The 13,323-nt window shown below is 41.5% G+C and overlaps 1 protein-coding gene across 4 annotated transcripts in view; it reads right to left on the bottom strand.

Annotated features, from left to right (window-relative positions):
* LOC125900837 (neuronal PAS domain-containing protein 3) overlaps positions 1-13,323 on the bottom strand; it is a 489,872-nt gene that overhangs the window by 336,212 nt on the left and 140,337 nt on the right. For 3 of the 4 annotated variants that reach the window (XM_049596087.1, XM_049596089.1, XM_049596088.1), the window contains exon 2: positions 62-160. The exons of the other annotated variant lie outside the window; for it this stretch is intronic. In XM_049596087.1, coding sequence (XP_049452044.1) covers positions 62-160 — 99 coding nt within the window. The remainder of the gene's footprint in view (positions 1-61; positions 161-13,323) is intronic. 4 annotated transcript variants of the gene reach the window in all.

Raw genomic sequence — 13,323 nt, 5'->3', positions numbered from 1 at the left:
GCACACTACTACCACTACTACTTCTACTACTACTGCTACTAGGAGCGCACACAAACGTTACCATGGTGAGGAGGTATGCTGCTGGCCGGCCAGGTGAAGGGTCTTGGGCCGGGCGGCGGAGCAGCTGCCTGCATTAGCCGGCCGCTCCCAGTAGGGGTCACTGTGAAACACACAAAAAAACGTGAAGAGGTTCTTTAACGACAGCCTGAAGAGACAACGAGCAGGAGAAGAAGAAGAAGAAGAAGAAGAAGAGGAAGGAGGGGAAAGAGAGAGCTGAAGGAGATGAATCCAAAAGAAAGAGAAAATTTAAAAAGTAAAAAAAAGGAAGGAAAGAAAGCAGGAGAAAAACAATTCAGAGATAAAACAAGATGCTAAAAGTGATTAAAATAATTATACACAGCAAAAATGCAAATGTCAGATTCCACCCAGTTCAACAACATGATTTAAAATAAGTTGCAGAAAAACATATTTAGACAATCTGGCTTCATGTGGACACAGCTGGGCATTTAACTCAGTGGGCAATAAAAAAAAACCTTCTTTACCTTCTAATAAGCATCTGAAATCTGAAATATTGTGAGATACATTTTACTAATTCACTATGGCACCTCGCTCTGTGGTGTAAACCCCAAACTAGCAGCCAAGTTCCTTGACTGAAACAATTCCTTCAAGGAATAGTTTGTTTTTTTGAAGTGTGGTTGTATGGAGTTTTTATCCATAGCCAGGATATTGAATACAGTAAATGTCAGCCGCCAGTCACGCCCACAGTTTGGTGAAGCAGGCTGGAGTCTGTCATGGATGCTAAGCGATATGGAATATATGCTTGGAAAATCACCGGGACGAAAACAGGACCAACACTGCATGGCAGCAAATAAATGAAAATGTTAACCTGCCAGGTACGTAGCATGTTAAAAAAACACATGAACGGCTGAACGAGTCACATGTCTGCGCTCTAGCATCCAACACACAGATAGCTATCCTGTTTTTAGCTAATTATGCCTTCTAACTTTTCACTTAAATGAAAAAATACAGCTGTATTGCTCATGAATCAGTTATTTTGACAGGTCTTTACTGACTGTATTTCATATCAAACAGATAATAACAATCTGACTGTATATCAGGGCTGTACAGTGCAACATATATGTTGTTTTCCCGTAAAATCTGACACATGACATGAGCGATGGCTCATTGTTATCCTACAAAAAGAAAAAATGCTAGTCTACATGGTAGTTGTAGTCTACTGTGATAACCATTCGTAGTATCCTGTATATCCAACTACAATTCCAACAATTCCTGTGCGGTTATCTCTAGCCTCTCCCATCATCACTTCACTTCAGCAAGGCGGCGGTGCAAATGAAGAGGTATTTTCCGCCCCTTGACAAAAACCCCAAACAAAAAGATAACTAAAGAGAAAAAGACACACTTGAAGAGGAAGAAGATGTGCCAATTCCACAAAATAAAGATATACCGACAAAAACGAAAGAGAAAACATACAAATTCAATGCGGAGTGGAAAAAGGAGTTCCCTTGGCTAGTTTATGACAATGACAAGTAGATGCTATTTTAGGTCAGCTCCAAAGAAGATCCGGCTCGATAATCTGTATGTTGTGGGAAACAAGATATTTAAAAAAAACAACGTGAAGAAACACCACACTTCTTACCGCCACCTTTTAGCAAGAGATGCGTTTGTCGCAAAACAGCAACCGGAGCGGGCTGGCAGTGTATAATGAACCGCATTACTTGTGATTTGTAGAGGTGGTAATGGACATTTTATACTTGTGCTACAAACTTTCTGGCCTGGGCTACAAAATTAACACCCTCTGTAGCACCAATGCTATGGGCTAAAAAAGTTAACGTACAGCCCTGTATATGATGTATAACCATATTATAGCAAAATAACTTTACTCATATTCACAATGCATTAACACTAGATAAACATGTTATTTTTTTTCATACAAACTCACTTGACAATAAACACAGGCAACTGAATTGGAGGAAGCTAGCACACTGTCATACAGTCTCTCGGAAGTCCACCACAAATTATTATTGAATTACGTAGAGGAGGAGTTTCGCAGGGACATCAGATATCACGGAAGTTCTCATAGGAATGAATGGACTTCTGGTTGATACGTCTCTGTACACATATGTACGTATGTAGAAACGAGACGTTAATTCCGAGTCTCCAAAGTCACACAATGACACAAACTAACCAACTGATCAAGGCAGCAGTAGACCAGCAACTTTCGTATTCAATTAAATTAAATTAGTTTTTGTCAATGGAGGCTGGTGGCTTTGACGGACCATAGATGGGGAACTGAAGCTGCTGGGGGCCGTACACATGCTGCATTTTTTTGCACTCAAACTCACTGTTTTCAATGTAGGCCCATGGCAGACACGATCAAACGCCAGAACACCAGAACACCAGAACGCCAGAACGATGGCGTTGGGGCGAGATCACGTTCCCAGGACCTACTTTTCAAGGTGCAATGGCTGCACCCTGAGATAAACGGAGTTCAACTTTTGGAACCCAGCTATGTGCACCGTATTTCATGTGATGAGGAACAACCAATCACAGCCGATGTCCATGTTGGACTCCTGCCTACTTCTCCAAACCAGGAGCATGCCTACCCACCATCCCTTCAACAAGGAGCAGTACAAACTCATGCTGTGCAACCAAACTTTATTCTGACACCCAGAAGTTTATGTTAAACAAGTTTCCAAAGATGCTATCAGTCTGACTTTTGAGGAAATGTGTATAAAAGATTAATTTTTTGTACAATAAAAAACTGAGTTTGAACAGGGATGTATCGAGGTCTGGACCCCTGCTGACTTCCTGCTTCCTCCCAGGGTCTGTGCATTTTAAACATGGATCCTGTTGCCTTTGAGCACCCATTAGGTTTCAGTGAACTACACATAGAAGAATAATATTTTCTATGAAGCAGCAGAAACCAACCAGTTCTCCTGTTCTGTTGGAGCACTACCAAGTTAATGTCATAATTCAGGAGACATGTTTAAGGACCACACTGATGATTTCGCACATTCACTACAAACCATTTATACTCCACCATTTTATCATTTTACAAACTGTGCCGCTGTGTTTAATATTTCTGTCCTACCACCCAGACATCCATTAGCTTTCATTCATTTTTGCACCACATGAAAACCTATTAGCAGGCATGAATTGTGTAATCCATCACAGTGAACATTCATTCATTTATGTAAGCGTGTTACATTATGAGGTAACGCAGTGCAGACTATTCAAATCATTCTGCACCTTATAGTGGCTCCACAGTTTTTACACATCAGGATCAAATTAACAACGACACAGTGTGACAACAGCTGTGTCATTTCTTCTTTAAAAAAAAAAAAATCTGTTGCTTGTGAGTCTTCGAACTTTATGCAAGGGCCGTGCTAAATCACACTGAAAGAAGATAAACTTGAGATTCAGTGACATAAATTACTAAAGCAAGTGTCATGGTTTAGGGCCGTGTAAATGGGTGGGAAAAATACATCCAAAAATCTAAAACTAAATATGTAGCATGTGTAAAAAAAAAAAAATAAAAAAAAATGTAAGCAAAAATGTAAAATAGACACAGTTTGTAGTTCAGGATTCAAACTTGCAAACACCCAAGTATAAACCATGAAGGCTCTGATTATATTAGGTTGCATCATGTGCTTCATGCATTACCCAGCACCTCCAGGATGTTGCGATCGCAACAATTAACACAAATTTAACCAATCCCTCTGAATTCTGCGCAACTTTGCAATTTTGTCCAATCCTCCCAACATTTCTGCAAGTTGACCAATCATCCTATTTCCCTGTGAGCTTCATCAATCATAGCAGTCCCCTGCATAACGTCACCAAACTCAATTCTTCGTCTCTGTGAAGATGCTCACATGTGCGTCCCCAACGCCTCACTGCTTAAGACTGTGCAAAGCATTCTTTAGTCTTTATTCGGATCCTCATTAGCTTCCACAAAGTGGTCACTAGTCTTCCTGGGGTCCACTCACAAAACATCATTAAAAGTACATCAATTTATAATCACACAATATCAATGAGGCAATAGATTTCAACATCAACCCAAAATTAGGACAAAATAAGAAAAACAAAATGAATTATTCATTATCAATCATTGTCAAAATAAAATTAAATTCACAGAAATGTTCCAGAGCTGCCAGAACAAAATTCGCATGTGATTCATCAATTTTAGTTTCAGTGATTTCTTGAAGGAACATCTATTTTAATCTGTCTAATGCTGGTAGAGAGCATATTCCAAACTGAGACGCCTCTATAAAGAAAAGTTCTCATCAGAAATATTCGTTCATGGACTTGGTGCCACCAGAAGACCAGTGCTCACTGGACGTGTCACGTACACATGACAAAAAACACTATATACTAGTTTATCACTATAGAACTGACGTGTATTTTTCAAGATGACAGTATGCATGAACAACAAAAGACTAGATTTTAGTTTAGCCTCCACAATCAACCAAGATAATTGATTACGCATCTCATACACATTGGCACGGAAAGAACAACGAAGAGCTAAAGTAATTCCTTGATGTTATGCACGAAAGCATTGCAACTGTTTTGCACCTCTGCAACATTGTCAAAAAGCCAGAGATTGACAAACTTTTCTACCATAAAACACTGCAGGTAATGAAGGCAACAGACAAGACAAATCGCCATGACAGAGGCTGTTGAATTCAGATCTGTTGATCGTGCTATAAGTATCACGGTAAGTAAAATTAAATTTGCAGGGAGAGTGGGAACATTAGCTGAGTATAAGTCACTAATTCACTTTTCTTTCGACTTTCAATGAATCATACGAAAACAAAAGCAACTACTTGCTCCTGCAAAAAAAAAAAAAAAAACTGCCAGGACATCTTAGGCTGCAGAAATCTAAAAAAAAAAGTCTGCAACAAATCTGTAATGAATCACTTTTCCAGAAACTATTTGCCACCAGTTAAACTTTAGATTTCTTGCTTTTCACACTTGGTAGTCCAGCATTAGTTTAAATTAGGGCTGTCAAACAAAATTATTCTTTAAATCATGATTAATCCCTAAATTTCAGTAGTTAATCGTTATTAATCACATTTTTAATTACATGTTCAAAATTCCATTATTTTGTATTTTAACAACAAGGTGAAGCAATTGTTTACCAGAATGCAAAGACATTTACTTTATGATCTTGACTTTTAGATTAATTTCTTTTGAAATCAGTGCTGCACTGCCACAACACTGTGGTCTGACACCAGGACTTAGAGGTGGTCAACAACTTCAGAGTGCTTACTCTGTGAATTACAGTTTTTTGTTTGTTTGTTTACTTTGTCTGGTCTTGTTTTGTTGAAAGAATAACACTGTTCCAGATGAGAAAGTGCAGACATCCTGATTCATACAGGTCCTGTATGTTTGAAACTATTGTTTCAACATGCCAACCTGAGGACGTCCCTTTAATACATAATGTACTTGTGTGTCTGTGTCGCTCTGCAGTTACACCTCCAAACACTAGTTGGCAGTGGAGTTTCTGCAAAGTACTCTAAAGTTAGACTGATTCCAAACACACCTACAAGTCAATAGAGGCAATTTCAAACACAAGTACACAAATCAGCTTCACTATGCATTCACAGAGAAACACATTTTCCCCACAAATACAATATGCTAACATTATTAGCACAAGCCTATGGCATTTTACATTGTATAAATTAGCCTAGCACTAGTGGAATTTGTCTCTACTCATATGAAGCCAGGATAAATCACACACAGGACTGAAAATGCAGCTCTCTCCAGAAAGATGAGCGTCTGCATTTTTGACGGCACTGAAAATTGTACCGTCAGGATTTTTAAACACCCTGGTATACTGTAACACCGTGATAGCCAAGTTAACTCCTTCGATTTAGTTCCATCCACAGGTCTGTGGTGACTCACACACTCCAAAATAGTGCTGTGCTGTCTTTGATGATGCAGCTGCCTGCCGTCATCAGTCTGATTAGCTGCACCTGTGTGCTCCGCTCATAGGTGGGAGCTCAGACTTGAAGTACTTTAATTCCATTTGACACAAGGTGCAGATGACGTTTGACTGGTCAACTGAGCCAACTGGGAGATTAAAGTGAAAGGAGCTGAAACAAACTGATATTCAATATACATGAGTTGGAATCAGATGGTTTAACAATTTAAGGCTTGTTAAGGGGAAACAAAGGGTAAAATGGGATGATAAGGGTTAATAAAAGTTCGAGCCCCTGCATAATTAAAACCCTGAGAACTTCTATTAAAGGAAATAAGACAGTCTTATTTCTTTTGTCTTTGTCCATGAATAAAACTCTTCTATTTATCAGTATGCAGAAAATCAGATGTGGTGAGTTTGGAGATGTACCTGCCACCGCGGCTGGTCAACTAAAACAGCTCCTGCCTCTGGAAATATTCAAAAATAAATAAATAAACTTCCAGTATGGTGGGTTTGAAAAAATAAAATAAAATAAAAAAGCTTAACGCTGCAGACTGGGACTCGACAGGCAGGCGAAGTGACACGGAGTCAAATACAAAATACAAAGCAGCCCCAAAGTGACTGTCTATGCACAGTGAATTATTTGAATTTTACACACCCACCAAAGACAGGCTGTCAAAACCCATGCCGGAATGGATTTTTCATACGGAGAGAGGGAGCGAGGGAGAGCCGAGGAGAATAAAAGAGAGAAGAAGAGGGGGAAAAAATAGGAGGCGGAAAGAGGGTGAGAGACAGCAGCGGAGACAGGGAGGAGGAGGAGAGAGCGAAGGAGAGGCAGTGAAGCGGTGCTGGCTTGCAGGAGAACATTAGCTGCACTGTGTAGCGCACCATAAAACCATTGACATTGTCGGTCTTGCTTTGTGGACGAGTATTATTGTAAAACACAGTTTTCTGAGGCGAGCCGGCCGCTATTGTTCTTGTCAGGAGGGTGAGGCGAGGGCACCGCCGGCATAACTTATTTCTGTTTTAAAGCTACACGGGAGAAGCAGAGAGAGTCGGTTTTCAAATTAAACCACCGAGATGTAAGTCCAGAGATTGTATTACTTTTAGATTTGATCTCTTGATGCATGACTGGGAAACATATCGCTGCTGTCGGGGAGGAAGACGAAAAAAACAATAAAAAGGTAAAAAGAAGAAAGGCAGGTTTGTTCTCGGGGAGGTCGGTGTACTTTACTGATTATACACATGGTTTAAACAGGTTTCAAGAGACGCAGAGTCTGACTCAACACAGGAATTATCATATCAACTTTCAGTCCATGAAACAGAAACAAGGGGATTATCAGAGTCTCAGTATTTGCTGAATCATGTTTCCACCTGATTTTAACAACACTGAGTCATGTGTCACATCATCAAATATGACATCAGCCCGTCCCAAATCTGGACCTGATGTTTTAAATAGACTAAATGAAGTGTTGACCATAATCCTGTCAAACTATTTCTTTGGGGGCGTTCAGGCAACCCATCCTCACTGTGACCTCGTCACATGTCCACGTTTGGTCATGGACTTTCCACGTCCACATGTGACGTCCAAGGTACCCTGGGTGTGTTGGTTGTTGACATTCTGGGACGCCGTGTCAACTTCAGCCTGTTACATGCATTGTCTGTTTTCAAAATACACTTCTGTTTTCACAAGAAATGTACAGTTTGCATACAGTCTCTTTCAAAATAAAAGCACTACGTCAGTACAACACCACCAACTTTTTATTTCATTCAACAACACACACGTGGTTATGTTTAGTCAACACATACACATGGCTGGATTTAGCAAACACCAGCCTCCCACAGTCGACAGCGGACGGTCACTCTGCTCAGAGTTGTGGCTTTGAGTTTGTGAGTTTTATTAGTAAACTGTAACTATAAAATGAAAGGATGTTTTGCTGCCTCTCACAGCAGCTGGAGTCTGAGAAAAAATAACTTCATTCACTGGGCCGACTGCCGGCAACTTTTAAGGTGGAACGTTAACTTGTAATGTTACTCAATGCATGAGTTGATGACGTGAATCCATCAGCACACCTTAAATTTCACTGTGACAACTTTGACCATCACTTTAGTTTTTATATGACACACACTTTTAGTAATGACTTTAAAAATATAGATTCATTTGGAGCGGATTATGTGAAGGTCATATATTCTAATCCTCACTTCCTGTGGGCTACAGCAACACTAAACCCCTGAGCTTGCCTGAGAAGGACTAAATGCACAAAGCTGCTATTTTTAAATATCCCATGGAGAGAAACTCTCACTGCAGCCTGTTCTATTTTGTTGTGAAAATGTGGGCGTGCAGCCTCGTTCTGTGGACGATAAACCAGGCGCAGACTTCCATCTGTGTCACCGCTGATGAGGAAATACAGCGAGTGCTGGACGGAGCAGTGAGTGACAACAACCCCGCCCACATTTAAGAGGACTGTCTGAACACACCGAGGGTCTAGGTACCATGTCTGAAGGCTTACTGCTGGCTCCAAAGTGACTGGGACAGACAGACAGCTACAGTGAAGTTTAGCTGTGGAGTTTTTTTTAATGCAATGTGGCTTTTCATTGGTCAGTCTCACACACACACACACACACACACACACACACACACACACACACAGTGACCTCTGTCCTCTGCTGTGTCTCCTATTAACAGAACAGAGACCTCTGGTGAAACGATTTCTATCTGCAGTGAGAGGAGCTTTACCAGGCCACCGATCACATCACTTCTTCCTCTCTTTTTACTCCACATTGCTCCCATGCTGTCTTTTCTTATCACTTTCCTTTCCTCCTCCTCTTTGTCCCTTCACCATCTCTTCATCCCTCCATCTTTTCCTCTCCTGACACCTTTCCCTTTGCAACTTCTCCCTCCGCCTCTTTATTAGACCTCCTGCACCTCTGCTCAATTTCATCTGTTGTCATCCCTCTCTTTATGTCTTTATCCATCATTCCACCCCTCTGTTTTCCCACAGCTCTCCTCCCTTCTTCATCCCTTTTATCTTTACTTCCATCCATTTATCTCCTGCCATCTCATCTCTCTTTGAACATGATTCCTCCCTTTCTTACATCCTTGAACCCTCCCTCCTTTTTCTTTCCCTTCATCTTTCTTTCCACTCCTTTTTCTCTGCAGCCATCTTACATTTTATCATCACTCACTCCTTCTGTTGTATACCTCCATGTTTTCCTTCTTCACAGTTTACTTCCTCCGTCTTCCTCCTTTTTTCTTCCCTCCATCCCATGCTCTTCTGCCTTATCCCTCTCCTTATCGTACTCCTTCGCTCCCTAACTGTCCTGTCCTTAAATCATCCCTCCATCCTTCCTTTTCCTTACCTCTATCCATTTACTTTCTGCCATATGATTCTCTCCCTTTCCTTAAATCCTCCTTTCCCTGTTTGTCTTCCATCCACCTTACTCTTCTTCTCTCATCCTTAAATTGTCTTTTCTTATGGCTTTCGTTTCCTCCTCATCATCATCCCTTCCTCACCTCCTCATCCCTCCATCTTTTCCTCTCCTGCCACCTTTCCCATCCTCCCCTCTCACATTCTTCACCCCTTCTCCCTCTGCTTCCTCCTTAAACCTCTTCCACCTCTCCTTATACCTCCATTTTTTCCTGCTCCCTTATTCCTTCTCTACTTCCTCTCCGACCTCCCACAGCTCTCCTCCCTTTCCTTCCCTCCGTCCAACACTCTTCTGCCTCCTCCTTCCTCTTTTCATCATACTTCTTTGCTCCCTAACCGTCCTGTCCTTAAATCATCCCTCCATCCTTTTCCTGTTTTTCTTCCATCCATCTCTCACCTTTCTCTTTCTCTCCATTTTCCTCTCATTTCTTTTCTCTCCATCCTTAAATTGTCTCCTCCCTCTGACTCACATCCTTAAATCCATCTTTCATCCTTCCCTTTTTCCTTTACGCTTCTATATCTTGCTCCCTTTCTCCTTTCTATCACTCATTCCTCATCCCTTTATTTTTTGCCTCCTTCCCTCTTTTCTCATTTTACAAATGACTCCTTCTCTTTTCTCCGTAAACTCCCATCCATTCTTTCCTACATCTATAAATCCTACGTCATTCTTTCATCCCTCCCTTTCTCCTTTCTTCCCATGTCCTTCACTCGTGTCTCATCCCTTCATTTTTTGCCTCTTTTCTTGTTTTACAAATTACTCCATCTCTCCTGTCAGTAGATTCCCATCCTTCTCTCTTCTGTCCTACATCCTTAAATCCTAAAATCCCTCTTTCTTTGTCTTTTCACTCTACCTCTCCATCATCCCATCATCCTGTCTATCTCTCTCTCTTTTTCAGCAATCTGTCCATTAGTTCCAGATTGATGCCTTCAGGTGTCTCGCTGTCATTTAGGAAAGTGGACGAGTAACTGCACTGCATCAAACACACAAATACACACACAGAAAATCAACCATACACACAGTAAATAAACACTACAACTGTAAGCGCACACCGACGACGCAACTACATGCACACACACATGCATAATCGCACACACACACACACACACACACTGGTGCACAAGCAGAAATTCAATAACCTGAGTATAAACATAGTCGCGCACACCGACAAACACACACGCACAAAAGACAGACTCATGGGTAAATGCACACTGAGATGCACATAAGCAAGTAAACAAACACACATATACACACACACACACACACACACAAGGTACAAATACACACTCCATCAGGCCAAAATGGCAGTGGTGGGAGGCAGTACAATGGGTATTGCTGGGCGCCGGCAGAGCTAAATTGCAGACAGCGAAGGGGAGATCTGGGCCATTTTTCAAGGCCGACTATATATTACAAATTGGCTACCAGGGCATTGTCTTAGAATACACACACATACACACACGCACAAAGTGAAAAACTAATCCTGGCTTGTCCTATTGTAGCCCACAGAGCCGCAGAAATCTGCCCTTTTCCCTCTTTTTCGACAATTTCCCCGGAATAAACCATGTGATTGAAAATGTGTCAGTTTAGCGAGCAGCGCCAACACCACACACACACACACACACACACACACACACACACACACACACACACACAAACACACAAACACAAGAAACACACACACACTCCTGGTCCCCTGTTTACCAGCTGTAACCCCTCCGTTTGTTATGAGAATGTTCAAACACTTCCAGGGCAGGGTCAAATCCACACCTCGTGATATACACACACACACTCAAAGATACACATACACACACATGTGATACACACCTGCACACAGACACACACTTTGTCCCCAGCTGGTTGGGATGTTTTGGTCCAGGTTCAGCCGGTCAGTCTTGCTCCAGTGCAGCAGTAAAGCTAGAGGAGGTTTAACTCCCAAACTGAATCCCTTCAGAAATACAGATGAGTTCACAGTGTGGGTGTTCTTTAACTGTGTTTGTGAGGACCACGTTCAGCTTTACATCTTAAGAGGACATTTTTAGAAGTGAGGACATTTTAGAAAGTGGAGACAATTTTTGAAAATTATACACAAAAATTTTTTTTATGTCATGACATTTGAAAAAGTGAAGACATTTTACAAAGTGAAGAAATTTTGGAAATTTGGGGGAATGTTTTTTGAGACGGATATTTTTGGAAAGTGAAGACATTTTAGGAAAATTAGGAATTTTTTGCAAGGTCAAGGCATTTGGCAACTTGAGGACAATTTAAGAAGACATTTTACATAGTGAAGAAATACTAGAAGGCTGGGATGTTTTGGAGAGTCAAGATATTTATGGAAACTGAGGATATTTTTGGAAAGTGGTCTCTGAGTGTGTTTTGAGGAAGTGAGGATGTTTCTCAAATGTTGGTGTTTGAAAGGTTCAGGCGATCTACAAAGTGAGTACGTTTTGGAAACATGAAGACATTTTTGAAAAATAATAGCAATTTAAAATGAACACTTTTGAGCAGTATGAAGACATTTTTAGAAAGCAAGGAAAATGTGATAAATGTGTTTTGTTTATGAGCAAAGGCGGACCTTTTTGAAGAGTGACAACATTCTGAAACATTCTCCATGGCGCACTTATTTCAACAGGGTAGTGTTGTTTCAAATTGTACACCACCATTTTGATCTTACCAAAGTGATTGCAGATTTTTTTTTTTTAACTGCCTCTTCTTCATCTTCTTTTTAAACGGCGAACTGCAAACAGACGATGGAGCATTATTGCCAACATTTGACAGCTATCTCCACCCACACATAAACTGAACTTATACCGCAATGTCAATGCTGATTAAAATGTGCTGCCGTAGCTAGGAGCAAGTTAGCTAGCTGGCAAGCTAATGTTAGCACTCTAAAGAGACTCACAAGCACTGCAAGAGAGTTTGTGAGATGTTTAAGTGAGCGGCTTCCCACGCTTATTTATTTATGTCGGTCCGTCATGATAACATCTGCCACCATGTGGAGTGTAAAGCCTACTATTCCGTTATTCATTGTACATGTACTCTGGTCACAAACGGAGCAGCAGAAATCCAGGCACAATCAGAGTGAAACTTAACTGTTCATATTGTTGGGTCTACAAGTTTGCTTTCGCTCACACACAGCTGCTCCTATGATCCATTGGTTTGATCTGATCAGCTCTGATTGGATTGGCTGGTCAATTCTCCACCCTGTAGCCCTTTTTAAACAGGAGTTGTGCAAATTTGCAGGAAAGCCCAATCAGTGTTTTTTCAGCATTGGCAGTATAAAAACAAAATCGGGGAGTGCAGCAAAATGCCGCCTACCTACTGTTGTTTATACAGAATGTGCCTTTTTCGGGGCAATGGGGGGCGTGAGCAAGTAACAAAATGTGTAGCTCAGCGTGTGACGTAAACAGTGACGTGGGAGGGAAGCCGCGGCTGGTCAGTCCTTCGGTGATTCTCTCGTAAGTCGGCCCGTTCTTCACCGTCCCCGTCATCTGACGGTTAATGGCCTCTTCGTTTGCGAGGACAAGGACGGCGCAATTCCTTGTCTCCCCAGTTGCTCATCTGTACAGTGTCTGTCAGGTTTGTGTTTCCCTCTTGCTACTAGGTGCTCACTAATTCCTGCTATCAGCTGTTTCCTGTTTATCCACCGCCAGTGGCTCACACGTGCGGCGTCATCAACAGCTCCTCCCACAAGTCATCAACAGCCCCGCCTGTGGTGGAAGGGTGCCTCGTTCTTTTTAAACCAAAAACATTCCACCAATATGTCTACCCTATGAGGCGGAAAATTGGGCACCTCGGATCAACTCGCCAATCCGCCTCTGTGTGTCTAAACACAGCTTGCTGGCAAAACGGCCCAACATTCGCCAAAAATCTGGCAGTGTAAAAGGGGCTTGTGACTCAAACTCCACAAACTAATGGCAAGGGGAAAAAATAACTCATGAAGAAAACCTCCAAATTCA

The sequence above is a fragment of the Epinephelus fuscoguttatus genome, linkage group LG14 (assembly GCF_011397635.1).
Source record: "Epinephelus fuscoguttatus linkage group LG14, E.fuscoguttatus.final_Chr_v1".
Taxonomy (NCBI): Eukaryota; Metazoa; Chordata; class Actinopteri; order Perciformes; family Serranidae; genus Epinephelus; species Epinephelus fuscoguttatus.
Note: the sequence above shows the minus strand (reverse complement) of the source record. Positions and strands in the feature narration are given on the sequence as shown.